Genomic DNA, 26,908 nt, shown 5'->3' on the forward strand with positions numbered 1-26,908 from the left:
AACCTGAACACCAAAACCAAAATCATGAAATGTTGCCTCCACCAATAGAGTCCCTTGTGGCTAGCGTGGAACCTAGTCCTGAACCGTCTGAACCACCTCCTGAGAATTATCATACCAATCAGCCTCTCATTAGGACTCACCACATGGTAACCAGATCCTAGGACAACACATTGAAACCGAGGTTATTTCCTGCTATGAAGTATCTCATTCACATAGGCCTCTTGACCAAAGTTTTTTAGGAATAAAAGGAACATCATGACTTTAGTCGAGCTATTCAGGATCTCAAATGGCAACACACCATAAAGGATGAGATTGGTGCCCTGTACAGAAACCAAACTTGAACTCTTGTTCCACATACTGGTGTCCATAACCTAGTTGGTTGCAAATGAATATACAAAATAAAATATCATGTTGATGGGATAATTGCTATATATAAAGCTCAGCTAGTTGCCAAGGGGTACAATCAACATGACAATGCGGATTATTTTGAGATCTTTAGTCATGTCGTCAAACCCGCATCCTTCAAAACTGTTCTTTCTATTACAACGAGTTGTGATTGACATATTCACCAAGTAGATGATAATAATGCGTTCTTGCATGGTTTTCTAAAAAAAAAATATACATGAGCCAAACACTAGGTTTCGAAGATAGGCAACACCCTGACTATATATGCAAACTCAGTCGGGCCTTATACGGTTTAAAACAGGCTCCAGATACATGGTTTGAAAGATTAAAGGTGTACTTAGAGAAACTAAAATTTATGGAGTCCCATGCTGATTTGTCCCACTTCATTCACCACAAACATGGTGTAAAGATGTATATCTTAATATATGTTGATGACATAATTGTCATGGAAAGCCTTCATAAGAAGGTCAGAAATATTATTCAGGCCTTTGGCCAAGAATTTTTTATTAAAGATTTGGGTCCTTTGCACTATTTTCTGGGTGTTGAAGTTGCTCAGGACACGTCATGGGTTGTTCTGACACAAAAAATATATTATAGATCTCCTGATTAAGACAAGCATGATAGACTGCAAAAACGTGGTCACTCCTGCAACAACAAATGTTTCTCTTTCAAGATTTTCTGAAGAACTATTGTCTAGACAAAAGTATTGTGAGAGTTCTTCAATATGCCATATTTACTCGTCTAGACATAGCCTTTGTCATAAACAAGGTATGTCATTTTATGCATGTGCCCAAGCAGGATCATTGGACACATGTCAAATGTGTTCTAAGATATCTCAAGGGAACTCTTAACTATGATTTACATATCAAGAAGTCCAACAATATTAGGCTTGCAGGGTTTTCTGATGCTGACTGTGTAGGTTTCCCAGACAACATGAAGTCAAATGGTAGGTACCTTACATTTTTATGACCTAATTTGCTCTCTTGGATTTCTTTCAAACATCAAACGGTCGCTCGCTCAAGTACAAAAGCTTAATAAAAGGTCAGTATTGGGGCAACTTCAAAATTAATATGGCTTAAACAACTCATGAAGGATTTGGGTATCAATTTTCCTTAAGTCCCAGTACTTTGGTGTGATAATTTGGGAGCTACATATCTAATGGCTAATCCTGTGTTTCATACTAGAACAAAACACATAGAGATTGACTATCACTTTGTTTGAGAAAAGGTTGACTACAATGAAATTAAAGTAAAGTTCATCTCATCCAAAAATCGGATAGCGGACATCCTCACTAAGGCTCTACCTTGACCAAAATTCTAATATTTCAGAAACAAATTGAATCTTAGAGAGATTAGGTTGCAAAGGCATGCGGAATAAGACCTAGACATGAATCTAAAACATGTTGAGCTGGGTCCTCAGACAGGTCCACACATTAAGGTGGATCCTGACTCACCTCAAAACTCTTATCTAGATGACTTCGCCAAAAAAAAACTCTTCATGTACAAGGCAACTTGAAGGGAAGGACTCTTTATCCAAGAAGAAGTCTTGCAAAGAGTCTAATTGTTGTAACTAGGTCCCCTTGAGTATAAATCTTGGGTTCAATTATAAAAAGGGGAGAGACCCCATCTCAAAAATGTGAATTCAGATAGAGAGGAAGACCTCCTAGTGGCCGTAGGTCATACCTTGGCCAAGCCACTTTAAAATCGGGTTTTTGTGTGTATGCCTATGAGAATGTGTTATTTTCTTGGGGTCCACGTTTTACAGATTTTACTGTAAGAAACGACATATGCCATTTCATCAAAGCTGGATGTTTCTCACAGATGGTAACATCGAGGATTTGGAGTGGGTAGGATGGTTGGAGGTCCTACAAAGAATTCAGCATGCTACAAATATTGTAATCCAAAGCTCTCGTCCGAATTTGATCACCAAGATCCACGCATCGCTTGAAGGTAGGGGACATAACATGGCTGAGACTGAGGTATTGTTATCCTCTTTGTATAGTTTTCACCTTATACATGTTAATAGGGTATATAAGGGACTCAATTTCGGATGAGAATTTTGGCAAAACTTGCAAAAGGGGGGTGACAGATTTTGGAAAGATCACGCCTAATTGGCATCCCCTGATTGAGGGGCAATTTGTTTTTTGGGTTCTCGTAACTTTCAACTTTGTGCATAGTAATAACGGGAAATGGTTGTACTATATGCCAAAAATGATGTGTTTTATCTAAATGCCCTACAATTTTCAAAATATATGTGATGTCCAAATTTGCAATTTTTTGGCTATAAAAGAATCCTTTTACCCTTCACACGTAAATTTTCTTCATACTTTCTTCAAATCTCCTCACATGCAATTTTTTTATTAAATATGTAAATTTCCTCCTAGAAGTCATTTTTTTAAAAAAATGAGTGTACTCTACAACAAAAATAACACATTTCCTGAAAACCCCTAATTTTTTCAAAAATCAACCTGTGTCTAAAACTGCAACTTTTTTACTATAAAAAGACCTTTTCACCCTTGACACAAATTCCTTTGATATGCAAACTTCCCTCTCAAAAATTCAAATATGTGAATTTCCTCCAATATTTTCAAAATTTATTTCAAATATATGAATTTTCTTTCACACATTTGTGCATGCATTCACATTTGCGAATGTCTATGACCTTCGCATGCGAATATCCTCACAGATTTACGAACGTCCTCCAGACTGCGCCCCTTATGCGATTTTTAGTAAAAAGAGTTTGTTGGAAAAAAAAATGGACACTTCAAAGGATTTAGCGACAGTTTAAAAGTGCCACTAAAACCTTTAGCAACACTTTAAAAGCATGATGGACCTTTAGCAACACTTTAAAAGCATGATGAACCTTTAGCAACACTTTAAAAGTGCCACTGAAACCTTTAGTGCCGCTTTCAAAGCATGTATTTAGAGAGAAAACCACAAAATACATTATGACATTCACATATTTGGGAAGACATTCACATTTCTCATATTTTGAAAAGAAATTCTCAAAATGTATGAAAGAAAATTAACAAATAAATGAGAAAATTCACATATTTGAATATTTGAGAGGGAAGTTCAGATATATGGAGGAAATTTGCATGTGTGAAGGGTGAAAAGGTCCTTTTACAATAAAAAAGTTGTTTTGAACACAAACAGATTTTAAAAAATTATAGTTTTTCGAGAAACACAACATTTTTGTTGTATAGTACGGTCATTTTTTGTTTTTTATATATAACTGATAAAAATGACATCAATATATCGTGACATTTAAAAAATTAAAAACAAACACGAGTAATCAAAATAACATGATATCTTGACCGTTTAAATTGGTTAAGAAAACATCACTAGACTTTGCCGGTATATTTGAAAATTACTATGGTTGTAAGTTTAGCCATGCCTTGATCACCATAACAAAAGTCCAACTCTTTATTTTGGTTTAAAACCTGTTTGTGCTTCACTGAGTTGAGTCAAATGTCTGAACACGTTAGATAATATGAAAAAGCTTAAACTCTAGAGCAACAAGAGCAAAATTTGTATTTCATCTTTGACTAGCAAATACAAGCCAGGAACATTGGAGTCTCCTCATTACAGATTGTTTTGACAAGAAACTCAAGCATAAAAATTACCTTTAGACTTTGCCAGTCTCCTGTCTAATGATTCTCTTCAGTGTTGAGGGAAATTTGCATGATCCCTGCTTCTGGATTGTGCAAGTTGCTGGCTTTTTCTGTCAATCAAGACACTAAAACAGTGGCTGAAAATAACACTTTCAATGCTCCAAAGCGCATGGAACTGACAGGGTAGGAACTTGTGTCAAGCCTCTTGAGATAAGATCATGATTCAAGAACAATACAATGACAGTTATATCATCATGAAAATGGCGGCGAACTTTATGGTCGATTTTTCTGAGGTCTGCATACCGCATTTCCCTTTTCCTGGCTGCCTCTTGTAGAGCTGCTTTGACAAGCCTCCTGGCGCTTCCCTGCATAGCAAATACAAGTGAATAAGACAGTGAATTCAAGCCCTTTTAGAGTAAAAGATTTTGAGCTGGGGGAATTCTTGTCATTTATCAGATGGCCAAATTGCCTGACACTACGAGTATTTCCAGTAGTACAACTTACCAAGAAAAGGCACAAGACAACTGATGGAGGAAATTCAGGAACGTAAAAAATCTATTGCTTGAAGAATTCTTTCATAATCATGAAATTAAGGAAAAAAGGTTTAACAAAACCTACATTCTCTTTTGATTGGCAGGGAATTTTTTTTAACAAAAGCTGGCTGCTGGCCCATTACTCCAGCCGCTTTCTCCCCAAGAGAAGCTTCAAGAACTCACAGCTTATTCCCAAGTCCTAATGTTAGAGAGTTTGTTCTTTTGGTCAGATGCACACAATACATTGCTCACGAATTACAGTGGCTTCTATACTATGCATTTATTTGTAATTACTCAAAAAATCTGCATGTTTTGAGCAGCAAAAATCAGGAACAATTTGACATAGTAGCATCTTAAAATTCATAGGATTATCTAGAAATATGGTTGTTTATTCCAGACGAAAAATGGAAATAGGAACTGTGAAACAGATGCTACAGCAATAACTATGTGTGCCTCAAAAAGCAAAAACAAGATAATAACACAGAGATGAAGTCTTACAGCAGGTGGATGCTTGTGAACAATTTCCACTGCTTTCTCATTGCTCAAATGTTCCCAGAGACCATCCGAAGCAAATATAAGAAATGAATCACATGGTCCAAGATCAAGTGATACAATAGATGGATTAGCAGTCAAAATAGGCATATTCACTGGTTCAGAAACTCTGAACTTTCCATTGAGTGATTCCCCATTAAACTGAGGATGTTTCAAGTAAACATCACCAATGGATCTAGACACCTGCGCCATATAATTGATGTAAGTCACTTCCAAATACTTACAATCAGGATAAGACTGAACCAAAAAATCCTACTCAAAGCAATGGATATTTCATATTAACCTAAGACAATTAATCAGTTTTTTTTCCATGTTCCAACTAACAGTCAAAGTTCTCACATATAGAATGACAAAAGAAATTGAACAAAGAAGCAAAGCATGGTCCTTTTATTTAGGAAGTCTTACAAGTAGAGAGACCATGAAATTTGAATGCAACAAAAAATGGCTTATTGCTTTAGCAAGGTAAGGAATACTCATGAAAAAAAAAAGACAATCACTAACTGTAAAGACTATCAAACCAGAATCTACAAACAGCACACAAACACACAAATGGCATAGAAAATACATGTCAAACTTCCGCTCGGTTCTATCTAGGAGCATTTTTAGAGTGTTGCAGGAGTCTGCAATGAAAACAGTGACTCATAGCCCAAGCAACATAAATCAATGAATGAGGATTTTTGTCAACTTGTGCATCTCACGAATAACCAACTCAATGAATGTATTATAGTTTGCAGCATGTGTTATATGCCAAAAAAAGAAAAGAATAAAGGAAAAGCACAGAAATAGCATATCCATAAAGCTTGTCTTTGTAATAGCTTGTTCACTTTTGGTAAAGCCTTTGGGAACACTGCCGCAAATATCATATTAAAATTGAGATAAATAAGAATATATTACAACTTATTGCTTATTTAAATTTTGGTTAAAGTGTTGCCACAAAGTTAGGATATGAATGCTTTGAACCTCACTGAGGACATGACATTGGATAGAAATGATTGGAGGAAAAGGATTCATGTGGAAGACCCAAAATGATTTTCTTTTTTGGTTCATATCGCTGACCCCAATTGTTTTGGGATGAAGGCGTAGTTGTTGTTGTTGTATAAACCAAAATACCCCTCGGTCATTTTACTTTGTAATAGTGGTCAGCCCATTAAGGGCTGACTATATTTTTTGTATTTTTATTTTTGCCTTTACAAGCTGTTGTACTTGAAAGGGACAGCTCCAACTAGCTGTTGGGAGACAGCCCAACAGCTAGTTGGACTGCCCCATTCTCCCTCTCTCTTGTTATAAATAGGGGTTGTAACTCTCCAATGTTTTCTCAAGCATTTGTAATACAAAGATCATTTATTTTTCTCCTCACTTGACCCTTGTGTGGGTGACGTGCATTGACCCATTAGTGATTCATTGTGCTTTGATTGTGTTCTTGTAAGCTCATAAGAGGCACTCGGTTGCTCTTGTTCTTGTTTCATTACATGGTATCAGAGTTTTAGTGCTCTTGGATTATGATTCATTCAAAAATGCTAAGAGGAGTGTGAGATTGGTGGAGTATCGGTTTGTGAGATCGTTGCATTGGGAAGCGTACCATCAAAGTTTTCTTCAACAACGCTCTGTATATCTTCTCTCTCTATCTCTCATTATTGTAAGAATGGAGGATGAAAGAGAAATGGTTGTCTACATTCCCGTGAAGCTCAACGACACTAACTATATGATGTGAGCATTCATAGCAGTGTTATTAAAAACGCGCCTCAAGGCACAAAAAGCGCGCCTCGCCTCAAGGCGAGGGCCTTTGTGCCTCAAGGCGCAAGCATGAAGCGTAAAAGCATCGAGGCGTACGCCTCTTACGCCTTGAAGCGTACGCATCGAGGCGTACGCCTCTTACGCCTTGAAGCGTACGCTTCGAGGCGAGACGCACCTCGCGGTGAGGCGCGCACGCCTCATATTTTTACCCCCGACCCTGGGCTAATTTTTCTCTCGCAACACCTATTTCTCTCTCGTCTCTCACAGTCTCTCCCTCTCTCTCTCGTCTCTCGCAGCCCCTCTCTCTCTCTCGTCTCTTGCAGTCCGTCTCACTTGTCTCTCACAGTCTCTCCCTTCTCGGCCTCCTCCTTCACCAATGCAACGCCGACGACGGAGGGAGCGAGAGGCACGAAAGGGAAGAAGATGGGCACCTCAATCTCGTCTTGGGGGAGCTCCACGTGCTCCTCCCCGACCTACCCTTGGCTAGAAACCCCGAGATCACGAGTCTGGCACCGATAAGATCGATTGGCACCGTGATTCTGGCACCCTCCTCTGCCTCGTGACGTGCATCCACTCACTGGGTTCAGGCGCTCCCCTCCCCAGAACTGGGCAGCCCGCCGATCGCCGAAAAAGTGGCGGCCCTCCTTCAGCGAGCGATGTCATTCCTCGAGGAGGAATTGCGATCAATCCTCGAAGAACCGTCAAATTCCGACAATGGGGACCGACTCCGGGCTACCATCTACGTCAATGCCAATGCCGATGACAGATGCCCGATCGTCGAGTCGGGTCCCTTCTGAGCCATACCCACCCGATGATAGCTACCCGATTGCCAAGATATCAAAGATAATGATCGATTCGGGCTACGAGACAGAATGCTGCCAGGTCTACAGCATCTCCCGCAAAGCCTTCCTGGAGGAAGCCATCTCGGAGAAGATGGGTCTCGAGCAAATCGATATAGACGAGGTGCAGAAGATGTAGTGGGACGCCCTCGAATCGGAAATCATCAAGTGGGCCCGAGCCTTCCGCCACTGTCTCGGAGTCTACCTCACCGGGGAGCACCATCTATGCGACTCGATATTCTCCGAGTCTCCCCAGGTGTCTCAGTCCCTCTTCGCCAACCTCGCCCGGGGCGTCGTGATCCACCTCCTCAATTTCGCTGAGGCCGTCACCAAGACCCGTCAGAGCACCGAGCGCCTCTTCAAGTTCATCAACATGTACAAGGCATTTCGGGAAGCCCGACAGCAAGTTGACGACCTCTTCGTTGGCGACCCGTATTTTCGAGATCGACTTGTTTTATAATTTTAGATAATTTTTATATATTTTTTAAGTTTAAATTTATTTGTTTTTTTTTAGGCTTACGCTTTGCGCCTCGAGGCTTACGCCTCGCCTCTGATTTTGGTGGAGCACCTCGCTACGCCTCAACGCTTTTCACAACACTGATTCATAGTGAAACATAAAATATGGAAAAATGGTCTATGGGGTTTGATTAATGGCATTGAAAGAGAGCCTAAACTTATACTCTCCAAGATAGAAAAATGTAAAGAAAGTGGCTCTTCAAGGAGAAGAGATGTCAAAAGCCGTTACCGAATACGAGAAAAAATGGAAGGAATGGAGGATGAGTCATTCCAAGATAATTGGATGGCCTATCAATAGTGTTGACATCAAAAAATGTTCTAACTTAGCAAAATTTGATTTTATTAGTGATGCATGAAAGTATCTTAAAGATATGTAGTCTCAAGGATATAGCTTACATATGCAACGCGCAAAATAAGGTGAGAACTATGACCCAAGGAGATATGAGCATTAGAAAATATTACAATACCCTCTTGATTCTTTGGGATGAATTGGCCTTTTTAGAGCTAAAGTGGCATTGCCCCCATGTAGAATTTCGTAAAAAAGAAATTAGAACAGAACATTTATACCAATTTGTTAATGGGCTTAGACCCAGATTTAAAGGGACCAAATTGGTCATTCTTTATAGAGGAGGTGTACCTACCTTAGTTGAAGAATTAGAACAAAACACTTGAAGAATTAACTATGGAGGAAAATAGGTTGAAAAAACCCCTCCTCTAAAGAGGAAGAATCTGTATTTACCATGTCAAGACCCGAAAATCACACAGGATTATAAGCCCCCTCACTTTGGAAGAAGTAATGAGAATGTAAGAAATTTCAATGACTATGGGAGGAGCCAAAACGATAAAAGAAGCGACCAAGAATATAAGAAGAGTGGCAAATTGATATGATATCATTGCTACGAGTCGTGTCATATTGAGCCCTTTGAGAAGATCAAAGAGATGATAATTTCAATAACTATGGAGGCACTGCAACCAACGTTAAAAAATCAAGCTTCTCTCTCGGGCACGACTGTATCAACATGCATTGACCCCGGTAAGACTTTTTGGGTTCTTGATTTTGGTGCTTCTTTTCATATGGCTCCTTATGAGTCCATACTATCCGAATGTCATATTAACCCAAATGATTCTTATGTTTTAATCGCTGCTAAAACTTCTTTAAAAAAGAAAAGTTTTGAGACTTTACAAAAACATCAAGACTTTTTTATACCCAATACTAAAATAATATCAAAATTAAATTTAAACCTTCTATCTGTTTCCCAAAATACGGATCATGGATGCAAAATCTTGTTTTCACCTAATGATTGTTTGATACAGGATCTCCAGTTCAAGAAGTCGATTGGGCGAGGCCATAGAAGAAAAGATCTCTATGCTATGGACAATCTTGAATTATCAAAACACACTTTTTGTAATTTTGTGAAAAAGAAAGATATAAAAAATTGGCACAAAAGGCTAGGACATCCTAGTGTGTCAAAATTGCATTTGTTTCCATTTCTCTCAAATTATAAAGAAAGAGATTTTGTTTGTAAAGATTACATCCTTGGTAAAATGAAATCGTTACCTTTTGGGTCTAGTCATTTTATATCAAAAAAACTATTTGTGTTGGTACATTCGGATGTATGAGGATCGACTTCAGTTATATCCAAAGGAGAAGTATTTTATTATGTCATTTTTGTGGATGATTATAGTAAACACTCTTGAATATATTTTCTTAAACACAAATCCGAGATATCTGATTGTTTCCAAAAATTTCATTGTTATACAAAGATTCAATTCAAAAACAATATTAAGATCTTTAGAATCGATTCCGAAGGAGAATTTGTATAAAAGGATTTCAAAAACCATCTTGATTTAAATGAAATTATTCACCAAAAATCATGTCCTTATACCTCTTAACAAAATGGACTAGCCGAAAGGAATCATAGACATATTGTTGAAACTACTAGAAGACTTCTTATATCAAGAAATGTTCCAAAAATGTTTTGGGCCGAAATTGCTCTTACGATGACTTATTTGATAAATAGAATGCCATAAAAAACTATCAAAAACATTTCTCTCATTAAAAAATTATTTGAAATATCTCCCGCTTACAAAAGGTTGAGAGTCTTTGGTTGTAAATGCTTTGTCCTTACCAACAAAATGACAAACTTTTAGCAAAAGTTATTCCATGTGTTTTCCTAGGCTATGCTAAAAATAAAAAAGAATATAGGTGTTATGAAATTAAAAGGAACAAACTATATGTCTCAAAAAATGTCATGTTTCTTGAATACAGAAATTGTGACTATTCATTTCTTTTTTACTTAGACAATGGGCATGTAAGATTACATTCATGATGTGCACGAGAATGACAATAAGGACACTCACGATGCACATGACAATGAGAATGAGAGTCTTGATAATATAGACTAACCTCATAATCAAATTCAAATCTAAACTCGACATACCGAAGACCATCCTCCATGTGCTTTAGAAAGATATTCTCAAAATCAAGATTTAGATTCATCTAGCATTAGAAGATCCATGAGAATTTCAAAAGCTCCTAGTAAATTTGTATCCTATGATTCCTTTGAACCCTATTATAGAGCATGTCTAATGGCTACACTCGTATGTAGAACCATCATCTTACCATAATGCTAAAAATCATAAAGAATAGATTACAACAATGAATGATGAATTGAAAGTTTTAAAAAAGGCAAAAAGTTGAAAAATTCAAACATTACCCAAAGAAAAGAAATCTAAAGGATGTATATGGGTCTATAAGATTAAAACTAAAAATGATAGGACATTAGAAAGATATAAAGTCAGACTAATAGCTAAGGGATATAGTCAAGAATATGGAATAAACTATGATGAGACATTTGTCAAAGTCGCTCGCATGACTACTATAAGAACTCTTATTTCTATAACATCTATTAAAAAATGGCTCATTTTTCAAATGGATATAAAAAATGTTTTTAAATGGTACTCTCAAGGAGGAAGTTTACATGAATCCTCCACCAAGATTAAGTTTAACACATAGAAAAACTCTTCGGTTACGAAAAGCTTTATAAGGCCTAAAACAAACCCCTCATTGACCGATCAAGACTCTCAGATGAAAAACAAGTTGATACCCTAGAGGTCATTGATCATGCATGTATTTTAGCATTTTATAATATTAATTCATGCATGATTTGATGAATAATGGTATTAAATCTCCATATTTATCGTTAGTTTTGAGAAAACACATGAAAAAGATAAATATTGGAAAAACGCATAAATTGCAAGTTAATTTGGTGAATTTAGCCGTTTAGGAATTAGTTAGAAATATTTTATTTAGGATATTAGACTTTTAGGAAGTTTAGTAGTTAGTGTAGGTTTTCAGAAGTTTTTTTTTTTTTAGAAAACATTTCTTTTGAAAGCCTCTTTTTGGAATTTTTGTAGAATAGTAGGAGTAAGTTTTAAAAAAAAAGCAAAACCCCTTTCTCTCTTTAAAAACCCTACGTAGGGTTTGAGAGAGGGGTCCTTCTTTGAAAACACAATTCTCCCTCTCTTCTCAACCCTTCTTTTCCACTGGATTCTCTTCCTCTCTTCTTCCTTCCTCCTCTTTCTCTCAACCCTTTCTTCATTGGTGGAGATCTTCTACAACGGAGAGCGTGGATACAAAGGAGAGACCAGCTTCTTTTCTCAACCTAATCCAACCGTGCGGTAAGCATTGCCTCTTCTCTTCTTCTTCTTCTTCTTCTCCTTTCCTCTTCTCTTCCCCTCTCATTTTATGTAATGTTTCTTCTGATTTTTCTGTAGATTAATCATATCATAACATAAAGTTTTGCTTCATCGTGCATCTCATTGCATATTTGCTGTTTTGATTTTTCTGCATACATCTGTCGTGAGTCATCATTCATCATTTAGCAGCACCCGCAGCCGCAATTCATTTTAGTCGTGAGAGCAGATTGAAATCACTGTGAAATCATCGATTTCACATATGATTCAGTGAGATCCCCGATCTGGTTCATTGATCTCTGCCGGAAGCTATTCCGTGAAAGCAAATTCAGTCACCGGATGTGCTGGAAACCTCATGGGCCTCTGTATATGCTATTAAATCCGGCAACCTCATAATCCATCTTCTAAATCCCTGTTCCAGAAACCCTCTTCACGGCTGAGCACCACTCTACCTGAGTCCACCGGAAAGCCATTCACGGCATCTAAGTTTCATTTTACGGCAGCCTCTGGCTGAGCACCCGTGAGCCTCATCAGCCTCATAACCCATCTTCTAAATCCATGTTCCAGAAACCCTCTTCACGGCTGAGCCCCTTTTCACGGCAACCATCTCCACTCCACCTGAGCCCTTTACCCGATAGCCTCATTCACGACACCGAATTTTTATTTTCCATCTTCATGGCACCCGAGAGCTTCATCATCTGGCACAATCCACAACCCGGCAACCTCCATGAAAGCCATCGGGCTTCAGTTGTTCAGCAGTGAAAACAGATTTTCACGGCTGTTGGTTTTAAAAATTGATTTTCACGGCAAGTGTTTATAAAAAAAAAGGGGGGGGATTTTTTTTATGGTTGTTTGTTCTTAAAAGTGTTTTTCACGACTGTTTTCATGTTCTTGTTTTTAAATCAGATTTTCACTATTTGTTTTAGTTTTAAATTCTTTTTTTTTACTGTTTGTTTTTAAAATTTGTTTTTTTTTTTTTTACTGTTTGTTTTTAAAATCTGTTTTTCACTGTGTGTTTTTAAAAATCGTTTTTCATGGTGTGTTTGCTTTTATAAACATCCTTCACTGAAATTGTTTTACAATAAAGGGCTTTTCACGGTTTGTTTGTAAAGCGTGTTCACAGTATGAGTGTGATTTAGTTGTCTTTTAAGCATGTATTTTTGGATATTTGTTTTAGCATTGCATTTTAGGCACTTTATAATTTTTAGGCATTACTAGTCACTTTGATTTGTCACGTTATTTTCATTTTAGGCACTTTTAGGTATTTTAGTCATTTTAGTTTTTACGTATTGCATTCTTTATTTCACACATTTTTTACAGTAGTTTACAAATTTTTTAGTATAGCACTATTTGTTTCGTCTTTCTGTTCGTTGTGTGTTCGTGTTTTGCAGGAAAGCGCGAAGTGAAGGCAAACGAGTGAGACACGTAGGGCACGCGTTTGACACGAGGCATGAGCGTAGAAGACAATTTTTGTTTTTATTTTAGAATTAAGAATTTAATTTTGGGTTTGTAAATAATGTCGTTTACCTCTACGTAGGGTATTCATTCATTGTAATAGCCAAGTAGTTTAATTTTCTTCGTCTTTTTCATTTTGGCAATAAAGCGTAGTTTAGGTGCTTGTTTGAATACAAAATATTTCCCGTTCCCTGAGTTCGACCCGGTCTCATCCACTAGTGAGAACCGGTTTTTATTATTTGATGTCTGGTTTTCACATATTTTTCATTTAAAAATCTTTTCAAAACTACAACATCTTCAAAAAGACATCAAATTTTTGGCGCCGTTGCGGGGGAACGGCGTAATATTAATATTCACTTTATTGCCTAGTGTTTGTTTGCATTTAGGTTTAGAACCACGTATGTGCATATCTCTGAGACGAGCTTACTTTTCTGCACAGCCCACCTAATAGGACCCCCTTAGAGGTGACTGTGTACGATTGGTACCGTACACATAGATTTCATATTTTTAATGCATAATCTCTGTTATGTGTAACTGCGTGGTGTTTGTTTAGTTTTTGTTGTTTTTAGTTTACTCGCTTTGTGGTTTGCGTGGTTTGGCCGCTTAGTGCGTTAGTTAGGTAGAAAACCCAAAGTTAGGACGTGTGCTACACCGGTCTACTCCAAGGTATACGCAATGGCTGACGATCATCAATTGATCCATCCTTTGAGGGAGTACTTCATGCCAAATACGTATACTCCCACCTCCTGCATCACAAGACCTGAGGTAGGAGCGAGCCATTTTGAGATTAAGGCCAGTGTGATTCAAATGTTACCCTCGTTTTATGGCCTTAGCAATGAAGACCCATATCGTCATCTCGACGAATTTCTTGAGATTTGCTCCACTGTGCGAATCAATAATTTTGGAAACGACGCTATGAGGTTGACTTTGTTTCTGTTCTCTCTCAAAGATAAAGCCAAGCACTAGCTAAAATCTCTTGAAACGATTCGTATTACTACTTGGGAAGGAATGCAGCGCGAATTCCTCAAAAAGTACTTCCCAATTGGTAAAACGAATCCGTTTCGTAAAGCTATAACCAGTTTTTCTCAAATTGAGGGAGAACATTTTCATGAGTCTTGGGAGAGATTGAAAGATCTTCTTCGCAAGTGTCCCCATCACCAGGTGCCTCGTTGGCAGTTGGTGCAGTATTTCTATGACGGGCTTACTGAGAAGCATCGTCAAATGGTTGATTCGTCTTGTGGGGGCACTTTTATGCTCAAGAGTGAGGACGAGGCGTGGTCTTTATTTGAGACCTTGAGTGAAAACACGATGCATCATACCTTGTCTTCACGGCTCGATAGGACTACATCTCTATCTAGTGGTCCTAGGAAAATAGGGATTTCCGAAGTTGGGTCCGAGTTAGAATTGCGTACCAAGGTTGACCAGTTGACTAGGAAGTTAGATCAATTCTTAGCCAATTCTTCGAGAAATCCAGTAGAAAGAGTGTGCGAGCTATGTGCTAGCCCTGCACATTGTGTTTCAGATTGTCCGGCAGTGCCATTATATCCTGAATTTGTTCAGGAGCAGGTGAATGCTGCCCAAGGTTTCGCTAGACCCATGCATGATTCATTTACACCATCATATAACCCAGGTTGGCGAAATCAGTCCATTTCCCCATCCCATCAGCCCTCCCAGACACAGTATAAACACAGTAACCCTTCACAAGGTTACTCACATCCCATTTTTCCACAGGTTCATCCCCAGTCTAGTCTACCTTCTCTTCAGGAGCCCATTCCAAGTTCATCATTCCAGGAGAAGATGTTAGAGGCCTTTTCTGATATCAAGGCCACTCTTTGCTCTCATACGCAGTCAATAGCCAAGCTAGAGACTCAAATGGGACAGTTAGCTCAGACATTGAATAGACAAAGTCAGGAGAACTTTCATAGTCAGTCTGTTGTCACATCCAAGGGAGAGGATTCCATGTCATTTGACTTGCAACCCACTGCTTCACATAATGAGCAAGTCAAATCTGTTACATCCCTTCAGTATGGGAAGGCGTGTCACCCCACTCAGGAATCGACTCATGAACCCCATATCATTTATACTAACGAGTCAATTTCCATGATACCTCAACAGAAAGGGCCTTACCCACAGCATGCATTATCATCATATAAAGCCCCATTTTCTCAGCCTTTGGGATCACCGATTGTTTTCAGTAAGCAAGAGGTACAGATGCAGAAGGTGCTTGACCAAGTCAAGCCTGATCATATTCACCACTTGTCTGAAGTTGCATTCATTGATAGTCGGTCGGTCCTACACTCTCATTTTTTGACCAGTCTCTCAGATGAGACTAATCTTTGTACTTCACGTCGAGAGAGTTATGATCCTACAGTTAGAGGTAGACGGGATGGAAACACAGTGCGTAGTGTCACAGATGACACTCTTTTCTTCATTGAGCCCGATTGAGCGATACTTCATGTCCATTGATCTCATGGACAATGAAGGATTTTTCCAGGGATCCGTCTGGCTGGGGACGTGAAACTTAGCGCTTTATGGGAGGCAACCCATATCTTGTATATTAGAAGATTTGATTAGATTTTATAGAGTTTATTTTGTTTTTACTTTTCGTGAGTTTTTCATGTTCTTTTTGTTTCATTTATGGTTTTCATGTCATGTCACGTATAAATTGCATTTATTATATTCATAGAACGTGCATTTTTAATTCATGTCAGGTTATTCTACTCTTTTCCCTCATTTATTTCCTCTCATGTGCATTTACTTAGTTTCATATAAGCATGAGGGAGTGCCACTGGGACAGTGTCATTCAAGCATGGGGGAGGGTGTAGTTTGCACACCTTGATATTTCTGTTTACGTTCTTGCACATGTTTACACATTTCGCATGAAAAGTAGGTTTTTAAAGAAAGAGTTTGAACTTATATGAATGTTATTTCAAATCTGATGTTTTTAGAGGATTTTTAAGCCCCACGAAATTTTTTTTCTGACATAGATCTAAAAATTATGTTTGTTTATGTGGATTTCGAAGAAATGATGATAAATACATGTTAGAATTTATTTTGAATCGCAAATATGAATATGCACAGTTCTATTTTTGAAAAACTAAGCAAATAAACAAAAGCGAAAAAAAAAGAGCTCAAAAAAAAAAAAAAAAAAAGCATGCGTTAGGTTGTTTGGATAATTCCACAATCCTTAGTAGATGGAACTTAGATGTAAGTTGAAACTTTTAATTCCATTTTGAAAAGGAGAGTGGAAAACTTCGTGATCCTAAGTAGCTGAGAACAGATACAAGTTGAAATGTTTGACTCTCACGTTATAAAGGTGAATGAAGGAAGTCACTTTTATGTCTTAGTTGATATCTTTTGGTATGTATTGAAAAAACATAGAAGATATTGACATTGCACAAGGCATAAAAGCAGACCACACGCAAGCTATAAGAGAAGAATGAATACGCAAAAAGAAAAAAGCGTAAAAAAAAATGAAAAAAATCAAGAAAAGAGCTCAAAAAGAAAGAAAAGTTCAGTGCTTAGAAGTATGATTGAGAAAACCTGTGTAGAAAACATATGAGTGAGGATAAGTAAATAATAACTTGTTTTTATTGGATTTTCTAAGAATAAAACATAAATAATTGTGATATTTAGAAAAGTGAAAGAAATTCTTTTTCTGTGGTGGTATATAAAAGATTCTAATTATATTGTGATTTTGAAATAACAGGAAATATTGGTGAAAATAAAGTCTTTGATTATCTACTGCTTATGAGGATGTATAATATTATGCATACATGACAGAGATGTTTGTGGGTAGCATCACTGCAAACCCTCACGAGACCTTACTCGTCGACTGGGGTAACTCAGGGGTTGAAAGGGCTTGTTGCATGTGCTAAATGCAACCGTGATTCCTACGAAAGTGAGTCAGTTGAGTAGTCTTGTTTCTTGCATTTTGCTTCAGTTTGCTCAAGGACTAGCAAATGATAAGCATGGGGGTATTTGATCATGCATGTATTTTAGCATTTTATAATATTAATTCATGCATGATTTGATGAATAATGGTATTAAATCTCCATATTTATCGTTAGTTTTGAGAAAACACATGAAAAAGATAAATATTGGAAAAACGCATAAATTGCAAGTTAATTTGGCGAATTTAGCCGTTTAGGAATTAGTTAGAAATATTTTATTTAGGATATTAGACTTTTAGGAAGTTTAGTAGTTAGTGTAGGTTTTTAGAAGTTTTTTTTTTTTTAGAAAACATTTCTTTTGAAAACCTCTTTTTGGAATTTTTGTAGAATAGTAGGAGTAAGTTTTAAAAAAAAAGCAAAACCCCTTTCTCTCTTTAAAAACCCTACGTAGGGTTTGAGAGAGGGGTCCTTCTTTGAAAACACAATTCTCCCTCTCTTCTCAACCCTTCTTTTCCACTGGATTCTCTTCCTCTCTTCTTCCTTCCTCCTCTTTCTCTCAACCCTTTCTTCATTGGTGGAGATCTTCTACAACGGAGAGCGTGGATACAAAGGAGAGACCAGCTTCTTTTCTCAACCTAATCCAACCGTGCGGTAAGCATTGCCTCTTCTCTTCTTCTTCTTCTTCTTCTCCTTTCCTCTTCTCTTCCCCTCTCATTTTATGTAATGTTTCTTCTGATTTTTCTGTAGATTAATCATATCATAACATAAAGTTTTGCTTCATCGTGCATCTCATTGCATATTTGCTGTTTTGATTTTTCTGCATACATCTGTCGTGAGTCATCATTCATCATTTAGCAGCACCCGCATCCGCAATTCATTTTAGTCGTGAGAGCAGATTGAAATCACTGTGAAATCATCGATTTCACATATGATTCAGTGAGATCCCCGATCTGGTTCATTGATCTCTGCCGGAAGCTATTCCGTGAAAGCAAATTCAGTCACCGGATGTGCTGGAAACCTCATGGGCCTCTGTATACGCTATTAAATCCGGCAACCTCATAATCCATCTTCTAAATCCCTGTTCCAGAAACCCTCTTCACGGTTGAGCACCACTCTACCTGAGTCCACCGGAAAGCCATTCACGGCATCTAAGTTTCATTTTACGGCAGCCTCTGGCTGAGCACCCGTGAGCCTCATCAGCCTCATAACCCATCTTCTAAATCCATGTTCCAGAAACCCTCTTCACGGCTGAGCCCCTTTTCACGGCAACCATCTCCACTCCACCTGAGCCCTTTACCCGATAGCCTCATTCACGACACCGAATTTTTATTTTCCATCTTCATGGCACCCGAGAGCTTCATCATCTGGCACAATCCACAACCCGGCAACCTCCATGAAAGCCATCGGGCTTCAGTTGTTCAGCAGTGAAAACAGATTTTCACGGCTGTTGGTTTTAAAAATTGATTTTCACGGCAAGTGTTTATAAAAAAAAAGGGGGGGATTTTTTTTATGGTTGTTTGTTCTTAAAAGTGTTTTTCACGACTGTTTTCATGTTCTTGTTTTTAAATCAGATTTTCACTATTTGTTTTAGTTTTAAATTCTTTTTTTTTACTGTTTGTTTTTAAAATTTGTTTTTTTTTTTTTACTGTTTGTTTTTAAAATCTGTTTTTCACTGTGTGTTTTTAAAAATCGTTTTTCATGGTGTGTTTGCTTTTATAAACATCCTTCACTGAAATTGTTTTACAATAAAGGGCTTTTCACAGTTTGTTTGTAAAGCGTGTTCACAGCATGAGTGTGATTTAGTTGTCTTTTAAGCATGTATTTTTGGATATTTGTTTTAGCATTGCATTTTAGGCACTTTATAATTTTTAGGCATTACTAGTCACTTTGATTTGTCACGTTATTTTCATTTTAGGCACTTTTAGGTATTTTAGTCATTTTAGTTTTTACGTATTGCATTCTTTATTTCACACATTTTTTACAGTAGTTTACAAATTTTTTAGTATAGCACTATTTGTTTCGTCTTTCTGTTCGTTGTGTGTTCGTGTTTTGCAGGAAAGCGCGAAGTGAAGGCAAACGAGTGAGACACGTAGGGCACGCATTTGACACGAGGCATGAGCGTAGAAGACAATTTTTGTTTTTATTTTAGAATTAAGAATTTAATTTTGGGTTTGTAAATAATGTCGTTTACCTCTACGTAGGGTATTCATTCATTGTAATAGCCAAGTAGTTTAATTTTCTTCGTCCTTTTCATTTTGGCAATAAAGCGTAGTTTAGTTGCTTGTTTGAATACAAAATATTTCTCGTTCCCTGAGTTCGACCCGGTCTCATCCACTAGTGAGAACCGGTTTTTATTATTTGATGTCTGGTTTTCACATATTTTTCATTTAAAAATCTTTTCAAAACTACAACATCTTCAAAAAGACATCAGTCATTAATGTAAAGATGAAGAAAGATGATGGAGAACCTCTGAAGGATCCAACTCCATGTAGATAAATGATTAGAGCTTTATCTTATCTCTCTATTACTCGTCCTGATATTTCTCATGTTATTCATTCTGCGATTTCAACATGCTCTCACTACAGTACATATGAGCGTTGCAATGAAGATTATTAGATATATTAGAAGTTCTATTAAGTGAGGGATATTCCTTTCATCTTCTTCCTCATTGAAAATTATTTCATATTCTGATTCTTATTGGGGAGGAGATGTGAATGATAGATGCTCAACCACTGGTTCTTGTGTTTTTGTAAGTGACTCTAATTTCATAGAGTTAAAAGAAACAACATAAGGTGTCTCTCTCTTCCACTTCCACCGAAGCAGAGTACCGTGCCATGGCGACAACTGCGTCTGAATTAGTATGGTTGAGACAATTATTAGAAGACTTGAGAGTTCATATTGCATAACCCTCGAGATTATGTTGTGGCAACAAGAGTGCAGTTTACCTTACAAGCAATCATAAATTTCATAAAAGAACCAAACACATTTAAATGGATTGCCACTATGTTCGTGAGAAATTTCTGAAGAAGATCATCACATTGCCATATGTATCATTTGAGTATCAACTAGAGGACTTCTTCACTAAAGCGTTCCCGTCATCTAGATTTCACTTCTTACTTGGCAAACCCTCGGTTGTTACACCATGAGTTTGAGGGGGGTGTCAAGATTGTATATGTATTCGTATGTATATATAAATCTCTCTCTCTCTCTCTCTCTCTCTCTCTCTATATATATATATATATATATATATATATATATATATATATATATATATATATATAACTGAAATACTCATTAGGGGTATTTTGATCATTTTACTTTGTAATAGTGGTCAGCCCATTAGGGGCTGACTGTATTTTTTGTATCCATATTTTTTCCTTTATGAGCTAGTGTACTTGAAAGGGATAGCTCTTGTGACTGTCCCCATTCTGCCTCTCTATTGTTATAAATGGGGGTTCTCCCCTTGTAACTCTCCAATGTTTTCTAAAGCATTTGTAATACAGAGAGCATTTATTTTTCTCCTCTCTTGACCCTTGTGTGGGTGATGTGCATTGACCCATTAGTGGTCCATTGTGGGGCGGTTGTGTTCTTGTAACCTCGGTTGCTCTTGTTCTTGTAACCCATTAGTGGTCCATTACAGGGGCCTGGTGCACATCTATCAATAAAAGACACATAACACTAATCCATTAAAGAATATCTGTTTGAATGAAACATGCTAAGAAATAGATGAGGATGATCATCTGCCATATTTACAGGAATATTGTTAATGGGAAAATTGCAAAAAGGTATTTTGTGCCACAAATGTGAGTGCCCAGAGAAGTAGCACAAAGTTCATATTGATTAAACAATTCCGTGCAGGAGCACCTAAAAAATACATAAGGGTGAAAGTGTGATGCGGATCAGTAGGAAGACCTTGTGACTAAGTTTTGATGTAAAGTATGTTTCAATCATGGAAAAATAATATATTGATGGATTACTCCATCACTTGCACCAAATCACTTAGTTGCTCATGTCAAGGTTTGACCCAACTTGAAATCATTTCCAACTTGTGCAAATTGATGAAACAAAATCAAAATGATAAAGAAATTCACAATTTCATGATGCCAAATCCTAAACATTTCATTATAAAAAAGACAGGAAGATTACATGGATCAAAAGGTCAGAAAATAGTTTTTCCTAGGATTATCCAACAAAAAAGGTCAGAAAACAGTTTCCAAACACACAATGCAGAAAACCACAAAAAATTCAAAATAACACAGCACATTCTAACAATGTTGAAAGTATAGATGGGTTGATGTCACCTGAATAATACCCTTTATCCTCCAAACTCCACGCTTTAGGACCACAATCTGTGGGTCATCAGGATGCATCGCCTTGAGTTCCTGACGTACAGCCTCCTGGTTAGCATTATGTTCAGTCGACAACTGTATAGCAGCAATTTCTCCTGTATTACCAACACGTTTCCCAAGCACAACACGTGAATCCCCAACATTGGCCACATGAAGTGCTTTCTGGCAGATAACACCAACCAGACAACAGGATCCAACTGTTGCTAACTGTGGTTTTGTATTCCATTGTTCTGAAACAAGTGCAGTAAAACCCTCCTCTGTTTCCCGAATGGCTCTATCTATGATGTCGGGGGACATAACTTCAGCCTCTGACAAAAATGCTGCAATGAAAAAGAAAAAGACAGAAAAAAAACAAATTAAACTGGAAAATTGAAGATTAACTGCAAACGAGCACATCATAGAACCAACAGAAGCCAGCTTAAAATTAAATCACTAAAAACAGATATTCTCGAAGATTTTAAGGTAGAGTAATTGCAACCATAGAAATCCTTAAAGAAAATACATGAAGCTGGAGCTCATCAACGATCATAGGAATCCCTGAAGAAAATACATGAAGTTGTAACTTAGCAATGATCAAGAACTTTCTAATCAATACTTTGAACCAAGAAAGAATAAAGGGCGTTTAACAAATTTTTTTTTTCAATGTGTACCTTTATTTTTAATTTAAAGGTAGACATTTCTTCAAGGGTTTGGTTTGATTTGAAATAGGCTATAGCCTATGTCACACGGACTCTTCTAACAAGGCACCACACCCGCGTCACACCCGCACCCAGGCGGGTGCGACACTCGGACACAACTTCCTTTGTGTTAGGTGAAGTCAACCACACTGAGGTCCATTTCTATCCAAAAGTAGATTCAGTTAACCCTAATCAAGTTCATTTTTATCTATCTATCTATCTATATATATATATATATATATATATATATATATATATATATATATATATATATATATATATATATATATATATATATATATATATATATATATATATATATGAATGTTTAAATAGACCGTGTGACATAGGTGCGGGTACGGGTGCGGATGCGGAGATGCAGCACTTTAAAAAAACTTGGGTGCGGTATATACATAAGCTATAGCTAAAGTGTTCCATAATCCATACATCCAATCATGAATTTCACCTCTTCTACCATTTTTATCAAATAAAATGAGAATTTTCATCATAAGGATTTAAGGCATCCAGATTAGCAGAATTCTCATCCTTTTTCTCTGGAATTCCATGATCTGTGGAGAACCCTCAGAAATACGAGATTGCAGATATTCCAGAGAAGTAGAAAACAAAATGTTTTATTGACCAACCTCACTGTTATCATTTACAAGAATGACAAATTGAATTCACAACTCCATTGTTATGACATCTTAACTACCAGTCACAAGGGATCTGAAGGGACAACCTATGAGCAAATCTAAACACACCCTAAAGTCAAAAGTTGCGAAGGATGACAAGCTTCAACTGGAACCACAACCACGTTCACATAGCAACTATTGGTTCTGTCATCTCTATGCATGTTACAAAAATCTTGCAATAGTCCAATAGTTTGCAAACTACAATCATGGTAGATATTGCCAGTCGACCTACATGGTTTCAGGTAAAAATAACCCGATTAGCAAAGTGTCAATATCTAAGTCTGGACTGAATTTTATAGCAGCTCAACCAAGTTGGTGGATTCAAATTACGTAAACGAAGCAGGATTAGCCACTACTACAAAACCATAGCACTCTTTGACAGTCTAATTATGCAGACTTAGACTAAAATGTGCAAAAAAGAAAAGAGCACAATGGAGACCTCTACAAAACAAAATCATAACAGAAATTTCCTATTCGATTGCATATAGTAAAACAAATCATGGACTATCCCAAGTCTCTCACGAAGCACCATCAATGAAATTGTACAAACTAACATCATTAAAAATCAATTTCCAATCACCAGACAACAATTCAAGCAAAAGATACATTTAACAATATAACCTCAAACGAATGACACAGAAAACAGAACTCGAACAAAACACGAACTTTTGAAATGCTGAAAGAGGTTATGGCGAACGTAACGAGCGGCTTCGGCGCCTCCGTGCCCATCGTGCACTCCGACGAACGTCACGAACGGCTCCGATTCTATCTGGCACTGATCCTCAAGGACTTGATTGGCCTGGACGATGGCCATAGAGAATTCCCCATAGGCATGACGCCCCAAGTCTCTGTATCTCAGAAGGCCCTCCTTCCCTTCCTCCGCAACATCAAAGGAACGGCAACAGAGAGAGAAGAGTCCCATCAAACCGCCAAGCATCCCACATTTCACCCCGAAAATTACTCCACCTCAAGAATTCCCCACACCTGCTGCAATTCTAAAAAACCCCAATTCCCAACAATCTTAGAACCCCAACAGCCAATTCAATCCCCAAATTTAAACAAGAGAGGGATTTCTCCTTCAGTTTTTGTACTCAAGATCAGATCACAAGAAACACACAAAGAAAACACAACACCCTGAACTTCCAAATACCAACAACCCAAAGGGATCAAATGGAACAATTCATCATTTTCAAAACCCAAAAACAAAGATGAAGAAAAATTAGAGATTCCCGAAACCTCTAACTCTCCAAAGAAAGAAAGAAAAAAGCAAAAAAAAAAAAACGATTTACAGGGAAACCATAAAACCCTCTGCACAACCGATCATAGAAATGGTGATTGGTGAGAAACAAAAAGATCAGACGTACAAAGTATTCGCAAGATCTCCAAAAAGCATAAATCTTTGTGATGTTGTTTAAGCACCCCGGGAAGGGCGTAAAGTTGCAACGCGGAGAACACGCGAAGCCACTCGGGGGTGAGCCCCGAACGGTGTGATCCGGAGGAGGTCTTTTCCTACGTTCTAGAAATAGAGAGCTTTGGACGTGGCCAGGTGACTCGAGCCCCTGGGGACCCATTGAGCTGACCCGGTCTATGATCGGACCAAGTCTGGTCCGCGTCGACCCCAATCGTCAAAAAAAGTCACTCAACTCAATCTCGAAAAACGGCTTTCGTCGGGAAGGAAGAGATACCGAAAGAAACCGACCACTACCGAAGCTGCCCTCTGCAATGGAAGGCGTTCGGTTTATAAAAAAAATTACCCGAACGCAAGTCGGGTTCCACTATACATTGCTACAGTGGAACCCGACCATACGGTGGCCAGGCCTTCTTCTTGCTGCCAGCACTGTCGCCGACAGTAGTGTTGTCTGGTCGCTGATGGTGACAGACATCCCTGTCGGCAGATAAAAAAAAAAGAATCAGTTCAGGAAAGCCTGTTACCAGTCTATGGTTCGCCGGCTGCGTTTGTGGATGAGGGGGGCTGATGAACGCCGGTGGCTTCGTCGGCGCTGTTGGCTGCATTAAGCTTTTTTCAGATTGTAGCATATTAATTTTCAAACCAGATCCAGCTTAAGGACCTCAAGTTTTACTCATATGAGCTTGTTTTTGTTATTTTTTTTGTTTTATAAGTGCTCATTGTTAATAAAACATGACTTATGCATATTAATTTATGTGTTTTATGTGGTTAAGTTATATATATATATATGATGTTGTAAACATGAATTATGATTAAATTCATGACATTTTATTAGCAAAATTAGTTTATTCATGTAAGTTGAAGAATAAACTTGTATTTTGATGATATAAAGTATATTTTGTCATGAATATACATGCATTAACATGTGTGTGAGCATGCTCCATAATACAAATATGTTTTTGGTAAAATATCTTGATTGACCGATTCATGCAATCATTAAAGTTATCTGAGTTGTGTTGATTGAGGATTCTTTGGACCGTATTAACATTCGTTATTATGATTGTGTGTGACTTTATGAAACAACGATTCTACCCAAAGGTAGGTTATTATGTTCCAAATTCACAAAAGGTGTTATAGTAGATATGTATTTCAACCCATGAAGCATGTTTGTACCTAAAGGTACAATACTGAATTGCCTCTTGTTACATGATCTGCTAGTTTTATCAACTAAAGTCAATTCCTTATGACAGGGCTGGCCATAGTCACAAAAATATCGGTTAGTTATTAAAAAAACCTACAATTTTGTTGTGAGATTTAAAAAAACTGATATAATCTTGAAAAATATGATATTTTCAAAATTTTGCCTATTTGAAAACTATCATGTTTTATCGTGGTATTTATACTTGTAATATTTTCTTATATTTTTATATATTTTATTATATAATTTAAAAAAAAAACTTAGTTTTTTTGAGATTTCCGCCTAACAAGCAAATTATTTTTATTTATCACAAGATTTTCGTTTGTTGTGGAGGTCCTTTGCAACCTGAGCCACGAGCAACTTGTATCATAAGCAAGCCAAACACAAAGAATGGGTGTTCCGCTTAGCTTGACTCATGTGTCTCATATCAAAGGGCTTGTAATAGGGCGGGTAAACAGGCCAAAGGAGTCGGGCTTTAAGTGTTCAAGTTTGGCTTATTCTTGTAGCGAGATGAGTGTAGTTCGAGTTCATAATAAGTTTGAGTTAAACAAGCGAGTTCGATCTGGTTTTTAAAAAAAATAATTGTTTTAGAGCTGGAAATGAAATAATTACAAAAGAATTCATTGTTTTAAAGCAAGGAGCAATAAGATTTTATCTCTTGCTTGCAAGCTAAATACTTCAATCACTTGTTTCACACTATATCATGTGATGTAAAATATATTCCCAATGCTTAAGAAGCCTACACAAGCCTAGCAAATTCGAACACTTATTGCTCATGTTTGATTTAGCCAACATATTTTATGAGTTTCAAAGAGAACATTTTCATTTTCCAGTCCTACTTGTAACTTTGTAGCATCATGTTATGTATGGGTACCACACGCCTCTCTCTCTCTCTCTCTCTCTCTCTCTCTCTCTCTCTCTCTTAATTGGAAAGATAATAGCTAGGGTCCACAACATTGAATGTGTAGCCACGCATGTATCACAAAGCTATCTTTAGTGCTATTTGGTAGCGACACAAGGAGCACTCTCCCCAGAATACATACGCAAACAAATCTTATGCGCAAATCCTACCTAACAAGAATCATATCTGTAAAGTCAACACAGATGCAAACTAAACCAAACACTGTTGTAATTAGGCAACTTCTCTTCCACTTTTTGGTCACAAATAACCAATCAGATTTATGGGGAGAGCAGATGAGGTCATATCATATATATCTGATTTATCAGTCATATTTCAATTCCCACTAGAGTCATCAATCTCGTTACTGTGATTTTCTCTACAAAGGAGAATCACACGATATAAATTTTAAGAATATACAAAAAGAGCATGAAAAATATGAGAAATATA

The 26,908-nt window shown here is 37.3% G+C and overlaps 1 protein-coding gene across 2 annotated transcripts; it reads right to left on the reverse strand.

Annotated features, from left to right (window-relative positions):
• Positions 1-3,915: 3,915 nt before the first annotated feature.
• On the reverse strand, positions 3,916-24,448 carry LOC149811698 (putative protein phosphatase 2C 42). Of its 2 annotated transcripts, XR_016428487.1 has the most exons (5): positions 23,621-24,448; positions 21,538-21,905; positions 5,050-5,286; positions 4,637-4,750; positions 4,249-4,383 (listed from the first exon to the last, which is right to left on the reverse strand). XR_016428487.1 is itself a non-coding variant. In XM_089992808.1 (4 exons), the coding sequence occupies exons 1-4, from the start codon at positions 23,889-23,891 to the stop codon at positions 4,171-4,173; spliced, it is 1,089 nt and encodes a 362-aa protein (XP_089848934.1). In that variant the 5' UTR covers positions 23,892-24,448; the 3' UTR covers positions 3,916-4,170. The 2 variants fall into 2 exon arrangements, 1 of the variants encoding a protein (XP_089848934.1); XM_089992808.1 differs by lacking the exon at positions 4,637-4,750 and having other exon boundaries at positions 3,916-4,383.
• Positions 24,449-26,908: the final 2,460 nt, after the last annotated feature.

The sequence above is a fragment of the Nuphar pumila genome, chromosome 17 (genome assembly GCF_984573655.1).
Source record: "Nuphar pumila chromosome 17, dmNupPumi1.hap1.1, whole genome shotgun sequence".
Lineage (NCBI taxonomy): Eukaryota > Viridiplantae > Streptophyta > Magnoliopsida > Nymphaeales > Nymphaeaceae > Nuphar > Nuphar pumila.

Excerpts from the sequence above, each read along its gene's own strand:
- LOC149811698 (XM_089992808.1), bottom strand. The coding sequence starts at position 23,891 with ATGCTTGGCGGTTTGATGGGACTCTTCTCTCTCTGTTGCCGTTCCTTT. Across the intron at positions 21,906-23,620 it reads CCTCTTTCAGCATTTCAAAA|CATTTTTGTCAGAGGCTGAA; the intron begins GTTCGTGTTTTG and ends TTTTCATTGCAG. Across the intron at positions 4,384-5,049 it reads TTCACAAGCATCCACCTGCT|GGAAGCGCCAGGAGGCTTGT; the intron begins GTAAGACTTCAT and ends TTTGCTATGCAG.